Source organism: Xyrauchen texanus, chromosome 1 (assembly GCF_025860055.1).
Source record: "Xyrauchen texanus isolate HMW12.3.18 chromosome 1, RBS_HiC_50CHRs, whole genome shotgun sequence".
In the NCBI taxonomy this organism is placed as follows: domain Eukaryota; kingdom Metazoa; phylum Chordata; class Actinopteri; order Cypriniformes; family Catostomidae; genus Xyrauchen; species Xyrauchen texanus.
The window spans coordinates 12,841,110-12,852,364 of record NC_068276.1 but is presented as its reverse complement, the minus strand read 5'-3'; the positions used below and the strand labels follow the sequence as shown (position 1 = coordinate 12,852,364).

The 11,255-nt window shown below is 37.0% G+C and overlaps 1 protein-coding gene across 1 annotated transcript; it reads left to right on the top strand.

Annotated features, from left to right (window-relative positions):
- The first annotated feature begins 2,829 nt into the window (after positions 1-2,829).
- On the top strand, positions 2,830-10,669 carry LOC127646827 (maspardin). Its single transcript, XM_052130738.1, has 9 exons — positions 2,830-2,972; positions 3,407-3,469; positions 4,512-4,673; positions 5,520-5,600; positions 5,695-5,840; positions 5,923-6,031; positions 7,023-7,130; positions 7,242-7,382; positions 8,632-10,669. Exons 2-9 carry the CDS (start codon positions 3,407-3,409, stop codon positions 8,755-8,757), a joined length of 936 nt encoding a protein of 311 aa, XP_051986698.1. The 5' UTR covers positions 2,830-2,972; the 3' UTR covers positions 8,758-10,669.
- The last annotated feature ends 586 nt before the right edge of the window (positions 10,670-11,255 follow it).

The following is an 11,255-nucleotide window of genomic DNA, read 5'->3' as shown; positions in this document are numbered from 1 at the left end:
TCATTCAGCTCGTCGTAAGATTCTAACAAGGCCGCCCGCCCTCATGAAGGGACCCCCTCCATGTAGAATAAAACAGCTTTTATAAGGTTACTGATATGACTGGAGTCTTCGTCTAATGCGAGTGCTTGTGATTTTATACATACATTTAAAAATTACAATTACTTTCTTAAATAGCATGACTTTCTGATGATGAAAAAATTGATGAGTGCATCTTTAAAGGTATCTAATGGTCTGGTGTCAATTCATATTACAGTATTATAGAGTTCAGTTGGTGAATTTGCCTTAAAGTGTATGAACTTCTGTTAAATGTCAATTTATAAATAATTTACCAGAATGTTTGATATTAAATACTCCATTAATCATATCTCAGTCAGTTCAGTTAACTGCGCACGTGCCGATTGGAGAAGATATTGAAATTAATGAAGTATGGAATATGATAAGAAAGATGGGAGGAAAACAAGGAAACAGTAACATTCCTGTCCTAGTATACAACAACAGATCAGTTATATCAGACATTGAAAAAGCAGAGGTGTTAGCAGAAACATTTGCTAATATCCATAGTAATTCAAATATAACAATAGAAATGAGGAGCTTTAGGGATCTGAGCGTGAGTAAGAACCCTCAAATTCTGGAGGAAAAAGGATCATCAGGATGTACTTTAGATTAAGAGTTTACCTTAGAAGTTGGGATAAAGTAGCCTTAGAAAAAGCTTACGATATGATGTTGAAAGAGGGACATTTAACTGGATAGAATGGGAATAAAAGGTAGAATGTATAACTGGATTATGAATTTTCTGTTTAAAAGAACTATACAAGTGAGGGTAGGGTCAGATTTTTCTCAGGTATATCAAGTAGAGAACGGAACACCACAAGGAAGTGTTAGCAGTCCAATTCTGTTCAATATAATGATCAATGACGTTTTTTCTCAGATAGATTCAGGGATAGGGAGGTCTTTATATGCAGTTGATGGGGCACTGTGGAAGAGAGGACGCAATGTTGAGCACTTGAAAAGGTGTATTCAAACTGCTGTAAGAAAGGTAGAGAATTGGGCTTTTGAATGGTGTTTTCGTTTTTCAGTGCCAAAAACTCAGGTAATCTGTTTTACAAAAAGAAGGATTATCCCAACTATTAATATTAATCTGTATGGACATCAACTGGAGCAATCAGCAGTAGTTAGATTCTTGGGAGTGTGGATGGACTCAAAACTACATTTTAAAGTACATATTCAGAAAATGATTGACAAATGTAAAAAAGCAATTAATGTAATGAGGTGTTTGCCAGGAATTGAATGGGGGCCATGCCGTCAGTCTCTTAAAAGTATTTATTGTGCACTAATAAGAGATGCCATTGATTATGGCTGTATGGTGTACAGTTCTGCATCTAAAACATTACTTTTAAAAGTTGAGGCACTGCAATTACAAGCAATGAGAATATGTTGTGGAGCAATAAGATCATCTCCAATAACAGCAGTACAAGTAGAGATGAACGAAATGCCTCTAGAAATTAGAAGGCTCAAATTAAAGACGAGATATTGGATTAATATAAAAGGTCATTCAGATAGTCATCCAGTTAAGAAAGTCTTGAATAATTGCTGGGAATACGAATACAAAAAATCAACAAGTTTTGGATGGACAGCTAATATGGAGGCACAAAGCATAGGAGTTAGTGATATCAACATTTCCCCTTCTGTGGCTATGTCAGCAATACCTCCGTGGCTTTTCCCTATGCCTCTAGTGGACATACAGTTTTATGAAGAGAAGCATAACAAGGAAAGAAATGTGTTGGAAAGTGTAACAGTACAACAATATAATGATCATACATATTATAATGCAGAGCAAATTTATATAGATGGATCAAAGGACCCAGATTCTGGATTTCCTGCAGCAGCAGTTTACATACCTCATTTTAAAGTTAAAATTTCAAAGAGGATCACTAACCATATTTCGGTATTTACTTCTGAATTAATAGCAATATTCCTAGCTCTTCAATGGCTTGAGGAAATACAACCTACAAGGTCAGTTATATGCACAGATTCACTTTCAGCTATCAATAGCTTGTCAAGTGGCATGTCAAGATTTGTTATATGAAGTGATGCAGAGTCTATTTAGAATAAAACAGTCTGGGCTTATTGTACATTTTTTGTGGGTACCATCACATGTGGGTGTTAAAAGAAACGAGGAGGCAGACCATCTGGCTAAACAGGCTTTGAATCATTTCAAATTGAATCATTTAGTAAAACAGAAGTTAAAGGAATTATAGCAAATTAAATAAGAAAGATATGGCAGAAAGAATGGGATAGTGGAATTAAAGGAAGACGCATCATATTCAAAAAATTGTTGGTCTAGAAAGAAGAAAATTTGGAAACAGGAAAGAGGACGTTTTAATTTCTAGAATGCGTATTGGACATTGTGCGTTAAATAAGTGTTTGTATAGAATAGGGAAACATGAGAATGTTAAATGTGATAAATGTGGTCTAGAAGAATCTGTAGAACATGCAATTATAAAATGTGATGCATATGAAAGAGCAAGATTACATCGAACTCAAGCTTTAAGATCTTTGGGAGTAAATGACGTATCTCTTCAGGTTTTGCTAGGAAATGGCCCAAAGCAATCAAGAATTTATCAAGAATTATTTAATTTCTTACAAGATACAAGATTATATGGATTAATAGAATATAAGATAGGTTTTTTTTTTTTTTTTTGCTCCTCTCCCCTTTCTCCAACTTTCCAATCATTTAGCGCTCCACACTCCAATCCAGTAGGTAGCGGGAATGCACCATTTAATTTGGATTGCCAACCGCCATAAAACAACAGAAGAAGAAGAAGAACTGCGCACGCGCGTATTTGATAGGCTCGTGCGCTTGTGATCTTGTGCAGTGAGTCGTCTGTTTGCTGCGGAAGCTGTTGTCATGTGATTCGGCCAAAGGAAGGATACAGTGTCTTCCCAAATCTTTGGATGAAAGTCATTAAAAGGTGATTTATTTAATTATAAACGCGCTAAGATTCATCTGTCGATCAGAAATGGCGTCGCGATTTGCATCGCTGTGCTGGTTTGTGAACGGTTACTTTCAGTTTTGCCTGGGCAGATGCTATGTTTATTTTATCGAAACACTTTTAATTATTTCACAAATGTTATTAAAGTTTGATATTGTGTCATAATCGCCGAAATGAACTGTGTGTCTCTCTGCTCTCTCTCTCTCTCTCTCTCTCTCTCTCTCTCTCGCATAGTAATAACTCAAAGGATAATTTTGTTTTGTAGTCACGTTTTGCTTTGGTGAAATGCATGAAGGATGGTGTAAAATCAATTCAGAAATGTAATTTCACGTGAGACCTCGTTTAATCTAGATTGCAAGCACTGACTCCATTTATTCTGTTGTGCATCCTAACAATATATTTTTATTTTAAAGATGGAGGAGATAAGAGTATCTCCTGATTATACCTGGTTCAGAAGCACTGTACCACTGAAAAGAGTAAGGTCATCTGTACTGTAACTATCTGTTTGTTTGTCTGTCTTATTAACATCTGACATCTATCTATCCATCTGTCTGTCTGTCTTTCTTATTAACATCTGACATGACATCTATCTATCCATCCATCTGTCTGTCTGTCTTTCTTATTAACATCTGACATGACATCTATCTATCCATCTGGCTGTCTTTCTTATTAACATCTGACATGACATCTATCTATCTATCCATCTGTCTGTCCGTCTTTCTTATTAACATCTGACATGACATCTATCTATCCATCTGTCTGTCTGTCTTTCTTATTAACATCTGACATGACATCTATCTATCCGTCTGTCTGTCTTTCTTATTAACATCTGACATGACATCTATCTATCTGTCTGTCTGTCTTTTTAACATCTGACCTGATTTACGTCTGTCTTATTAACATCTGACCTGATTTACGTCTGTCTGTCTGTCTTATTAACATCTGACCTGATATACGTCTGTCTGTCTGTCTGTCTTATTAACATCTGACCTGATATACATATGTCTGTCTGTCTTATTAACATCTGACCTGACATCTATCTCTGACATCTGTCTGTCTGTCTCTCTCATTAGCATCTGACATATATCTATCTGACATCTCTCTGTCTGTCTGTCTTATTAAAATCTGACATCTATCTATCTGACATCTGTCTGTCTGTCTGTCTTATTAACATCTGACCTGATATCTATCTATCTGACATCTCTCTGTCTGTCTGTCTGTCTTATTAAAATCTGACATCTATCTGTCTGTCTGTCTTATTAACATCTGACTTGACATCCATCAGTCTGTCTGTCTTATTAACATCTGACCTGACGTCCATCCATCCATCCATCTATCTATCTGACATCTATCTATCTTATTAACATCTGACCTGACATCTGTCTGTCTGTCTTATTAACATCTGACTTGACATCTATCTATCTCTCACTCTCACAAAATAGTTATACGATATTTATTGTTGTAACAAGCGATATGATCTATCATGTTTGTGATAATTCTCGTATGTGTCCTCTTTAGATAATCGTGGATGATGACGACAGTAAAGTCTGGTCCCTGTATGATGCTGGGCCTAAAAGTATCAGGTGTCCCATCATCTTCCTCCCACCTGTGAGTGGCACCGCAGAGGTTTTCTTTCAGCAGGTGCTGGCTCTCTCTGGATGGGGCTACCGTGTCATCTCGGTATGTTTTGTCACACATCAACACCACACGTCAATCTCAAAATGTCAAAATTATGTACCTTAAGGCTCGGCACAAGTACTAAGTTAATGTTCGAGACTGTAAAATGTACTACTCTAATATTAATTTTGTGCTTATTGAAAAGATAGTGCTACGATATTCCCATTTATTTTGGAATAAGTACTTGACGAAGATCTATTGGATCAAAGCACTGCAAATTAAATGGGACTAATGCAACAGTGTGTGTATGTATTTCTTGAATTTATTGTGATGATTCATGCTGTGATCTGGCAGCTATTTTAAGAATACTTTACCCAAACATTTTTAATTTCTCTTTATTTATTCACCCTCATGGCATACCAGATGTGTATGACTTTCTTTCTTCAGCAGAACACAAATTAAGATTTTGTAGATCTCTGTAGGTCCATACAATAACTAACAATGACTAGAACTTTGAAGCTCCAATAAGGACATAAAGGCAGCATTAAAGTAATCCATGTCTTCAGAAGTGATATGATAAGTGTGGGTTAGAAATGGTCCTTTTTTTTATTTTTATTTTGTCCTTGGACAAGAATGTGGAAGTGAAAGAATTGGTCTGATTCTTACCCACACCCATCATATCACTTCTGTTTCACTTGCATTGAATGGAGCCTGCTGAAGAAAGTAAGTTTCATTTTTGGGTGAACTATCCCTTTAAACTTAATAACACTACTTAACAATAAAAAAAATACATAGAAGTTCGGTAGCACAAAACACATTTTTACTGTGTTAAACAGCAATATATATTTTGTTATTCCTTTTTCTGGTTTATGTTCCATCATATATAACTTGATATTGCTATTTGTCCAGCTCCAGTATCCTGTCTACTGGGATCTACTGGAATTTTGTGATGGATTTAGGAAGCTTTTAGACCACTTACAACTGGACAAGGTACGGCATATCAAGTAGATCTTTTTATATGGCCAATGGGAAAGAAGACTCCTTCACAACTCTTTACTCTTGGTTTTTGTTTGTCTCTGTGTAGGTGCACTTGTTTGGTGCCTCTCTGGGAGGATTTCTGGCTCAAAAGTTTGCCGAGGTCACACACAAATCTCCCAGAGTGCAGTCTCTGGTCCTGTGCAATTCCTTTAGTGACACATCAATATTTAACCAAACATGGACAGCAAACAGGTAGACTTGCACTGAAGATTGTGTCAGTGTTAACGTCTTCATCCTTGTACGTATATTCTTACATATACTTTTTCTTTTCTAGTTTCTGGTTGATGCCTGCATTCATGCTCAAAAAGATTGTTCTTGGTAATTTCGCCAAAGGACCATTGGACCCAAAAATGGCAGATGCAATTGACTTTATGGTTGATAGAGTGAGTACTTTCACTTATACTGACTGTGGTTTCATTTTACTGTCATGATATATTTAGCAAAGCACATCTGGCTGCCTAATAAGTATGACAAATGCCACAGACACAGATATCTTGTCATAGCTGTGGCCTAGCATGTAGCACTCATGCTTCAAGCACGTTGTGCCATGGTACACGTGCTGAAGTCTCTTAAAGGTATAGTTCACCCAAAAATGAAAATTGTCTCCTCATTTATTCACCCTCATGCCATCACAGATGTGTATGACTTTCTTTCTTCACCAGAACACATTTGATAAAAAATAGAAAATTATCTTGGCTCAGCAGGTCCTAAAAATGCAAGTGGATGGTCATCCAAATGACCAGTGGTTCAATTAATGTCATCTAAGGTAACACGATCACTTTTGGTGTGAAAATGATCTATATTTGATTACTTTAATAATAAATAAAATTATTTTAGGGACCAAAAATTTGAATGCCATAAAAACCCTGTTCATGTTCCTTAAATTCTTTCAGTCTCACGTGAATCCCTGCCCACTGATAGATATTTACATATCACGATATACACAATAAAGCAAAATCTCTTTCGATTGACACTTTATATTTTCACCATGATATATATCGTCATATCGCTCAGCCGTACCGGGAACACATTTTTTGGCATTACGGCTCTGGCTTCACAGAGAAGGCTACTCTGCAATTATTCTGGGAAAATCCCGGGATCAAAGCCCAATGCGAATGAGGTTTCTGTTGGTTACTGAACAAATAGGCCCATTTGCTGCCCTGCATAGAGGAAACAAAGTGTGCATCAATGTGAACTGGTCTAGATTTGGTCGAATTTTCATTTTAAAGTGTTGTTGGGAAATAAAGTGCTCCTTTGATTCCAAGTCAAGAAAAGTTTTGTCCATGTGCTTGAGCTAAAATGATGTGAAGGGCAAACTTGTATCACTCTTTGCTGATTTGCTAACAAAGTGAGGTCTGAATATTTGTGTTTCAGTTGGAAAGCCTAAACCAGAGTGAACTGGCGTCACGTCTCACGCTGAACTGCCAAAACTCTTACGTGGAACCTCACAAGATAAAAGATGTCGCCGTCACCGTAATGGATGTAGGTTTAGTGCCTTTGAAGGCTTTTTTAAATGTTTATTTGGCTCTGTAAATGGTAAGAAATTACTAAATTTTCACCACTTTTAGCTGGTTTTACTTTCTTCTGCCCTAGGTTTTTGATCAGAGTGCCCTGTCATATGAAGCAAAAGAAGAAATGTATAAGCTGTATCCCAACGCTAGACGAGCTCACCTCAAAACAGGTGGAAACTTCCCCTATCTCTGCAGAAGCGCAGAAGTTAACCTGTACATACAAGTGAGTTCACTGTTTCAAACTGCTTAAGAGGTCTTCGCTTGAAATGGGCTTTTCAATGGCTGATTCAATATTTAAAGATCAGGATGAAATAATGCTTATATAAATGCACTCACTGAGCTCTTTATTAGGAGCACTATGGTCCTAATAAAGTGTGGTCTTCTGCTGTTGTAGTCCATCCGCCTCAAGGTTTGACATGTTGTGTATTCTGAAATGTGTATATATAATGACTTATAATGAGTCACCCGACAAGAGCTTGTTTGAACTCAGGAGCTCAGGTTAGTGGTTTGAGTCGAGTCACTTTCTCAGCGAATCAGCCGTCAATGAGTTCACAACTGGGAGCGCGGACATTTCAAAATAGAAGTTCCATGTGTATTTCGGACTTGTTTATAATTAAAAGTCCTGTATTATGTACTGTACAGTTACCTTTTTTCCCCCTGGTTATTATTGTTTGGATTGGAGTAGTTGCACTATAAACTGCATCTGGGATTTCATTCAATTTGCAATCTTGTAGTCTCGGTGTCTGGGCCATCTAGTTACAGTAAATATATATATATATATATATTTACTTGATCTACTTTATCGACTAGCTGTGGATTAAACACTTACAAATGACAAGCGCTATGTTCAGAGAATTGTGTGCCAAGGTCGGACCTTTCAGTGAGCTGGTTACATCAAGCTATATTATGTGAAAATCCCAGGAGATCAGCAGGTACAGAAATAATCAAACCAGCCCATCTGGCACCAGCAATCATGCCACAGTCCAAATCACTGAGATCACATTTTTCCCCAATTCTGATGGTTGGTGTGAACATTAACTGAAAGAATTATCTGAATGATTTTATGCATTGCACTGCTGCAACACGATTGGCTAATTAGATAATCACATGAATATGTAGGTGTACATGTGCACCTAATAAAGTGGCTGGTGAGTATATATAAACAATTAAAGGGAAGAGGGGCATACAATTTCTAATAAGTAAATGAGCATTGATTTATTCACTATATGGTTCAAGTCCCAACTGACGTTTCTGGTCTCTCCACTTAACTATCTAATAAAGCCAAAAATGTAATTAAAAACATTTTGAATCTAGTACTTCTATCAATCGGCCAAACATATATGATTATCATCCAGTGCCAGTGATTTCAAAAAGGCTGGCCAATATATCATACCAATATATTTTTGAGGTTTATTTTCTATTGTGATTTCAGGTGCTTAAGTTGCACTTCTATTCTGTTTTTTACTCTGTAGATACATCTGCGTCAGTTCCATGGGACGCGGTACACCGCCATCAGTCCTGAGATGGTGAGTGCAGAAGAGCTGGAAGTCCAAATGACAAAACTGAGCAACAACAGCGAGAGTGATGGTGAATCGTAGAGAGGCCCCCAGCCTGGATCAGTTATATTGAGCATTCAGAGAGATCACTTTTTGGTATCCTGTTTTTCTATGACCTTAAAGTGAATGGACTTTAAAGAGCCTATTTTTACCTAATTAAAAAGAACCAATATTTTCATAAGTATTATGGCTGTAAATAAAGAGAAATTGATTACATGGCTAGAGTTTTCATAAAATGCCATATTTTAAACTGGTTGCCTTAATATAAGTCACTTTTTTTATTCCTTGGATTTTTTTCTGCCTTCTGTACTCTACAATTGTATTTTCTGTTTTGGTCTGTTTGTTTGAATGTTGTCAATGTAACTATCATGCACTGATAAAAACTGAAACTGTTGTTTCCAAATGACGTTGGAAAGCCTGGTTTAGAAACCAATCTTGATCAAATGTGTCATTTAGTATTTACTCACCCTTATGCCATTCCAGATGTGTATAACTTTCTTCTGCTCAAACAAGATGTTTAGAAGAATATCTCAGCTCTATAGGTCCATACAATGCCAAGTCAACAGGGTTTAAAACCTTGAATCTCCAAAAATAAAAGACCTACAGTTTATAGTTATCTTTGAAAGATACATATTTTTTTTTTTAAGTATATTGAAGTAATTCTCCTAAAAATCTTTGTTTGACTTCGGTAGAAAGAAAGTCATACACATCTGGGATGGTATGAGGGTGAGTAAATGATAAGAGATTTTTCATTTTTGGGTGATCTACCCCTGTAATTGTTTACTCCCCAAAGATTAGTTTAGCTATGATTTATAATCAATTCAGGAAATGCATATGGGTACAATGTGGATCAAGCTTAAATGGCCTTTGTCACTTTACCCTATATTATAACATTTGCAACATTTACAATCCACATTAAACATGAAAATATCACTGGATAGAGGTAACACAAGACTGCCCTGAGAAATGTAATGATGTTAGACATTAAGTACAGTAAACACAGCAGCATAACACAAACTAAAATAAAAACTAAAGAACTGAGAACTAAACTGAAACTACAAAACACTGAGAAAATGAAAACTACACTAAATATATATATAAAATAGAAATGATATAAAAAAAAATCCAGAACTATAATAACACTGCCTCTAACTTATCTTTTATTAATGATTCTGTATTGAGGTTTTTGAGGTTCTGAAGATAATTTGCAGCCAGTTTTCTAGGCCATTGTAGATAGTTGCCAGGGCATTGCTATGTGGTTGCTAAGGTATTCTGAGTAGTTTTTAGCATGTTGCTATGCGGTTACTAGGGAGTCAAAAGAGCTCAGCAATAGTAGAAGTGAGTGACGTTTGTCTTGCAAACAGCGCTAATAAGCCTTTCATTGCTGTATTTCGATTGTTAAAGGGATAGTTCACCCAAAAATGAAAATTCTCTCATCATTTAATCCCCTCATGCAATCCCAGATGTGTATGACTTTCTTATGCTGCACACATATTAAGATTTTAAGAAGAATAATTCAGCTCTGTAGGTCCATTCAATGCAAGTGAATGGTGACCAGACCGTTGAAGCTCCAAAAAGTGCATACAGGGAGATAAATATATATATATAGTTTCAGTATGACCTTATATTTTCCAGTTCAACAGCTTCCAATCTTCTGATGGGTGTGTGATCAAGGCCAGACGGTTTTCACTGGATTCTCCCTTTACATTGTACAGCATTTTTTGCTTGAAGACGGATCTGCATTGGGCTGCTGTCACACACTCTCTGTTTGAAAGAAAAAAGTTATAGTAGAAGGAAGTTGTAGACAATTAAATTGTTCTAGTATGAACTCCGTTTGGAATGGCCTTCGCATCAGGAGCGTGCCTCTAATGCCGAAAAATTCTGTCTTGTGCATCTCACTAGGTTTTGGTACAGACTTATATGTATTACATTTATGAATTGTTTGTAATAAACTCCAAATAATGAATACACCTGCCAGATCTGTCCTTGAGATCCCAATTAGACCTTCATAAAACGACTGTGCACAACACCTTATCTAATTTTCATGATCGTATTAATTCTAAGTACAATTTTCATGGTAGCGTAAAGCATAAGTGGGTGGGAGTGTGAGTTTGTGAGTACTGTGAGTGTATGCTCGCACACTGGGTTCCCTCTCGAGAGGTCTCTCCTATTGCGTAAGTAGCTTACGCTATGGTAAAACTCTGTTTCTCGAGAAATATTGAAGTCTTTATGTAAAACGCATTGCAGCTGCACAGCAGACAGCAATGAGCGAGGCAGCTCGGTCATTGGCTGTGTTGCGGCAACTTGCTCGAACCAATGACGGGGCGACTCTGAACGCGCAACCAATGAGAGCGCTCAGAGCCCGCCAAGATGTGCATGGCCAAGGCTATATATTAGACGCCCTGTCATGAGAGGTCTTTAGATTTAATCTCCTTCAGCGAAGACCTTCTCTTCGCTGGATCCTCTGGATTATTGGAGTCTTTTCGCCCGCCGTAGACAAGCCTACAGCAGGACTGCTACGAGGACGCCAGCGCATTCAG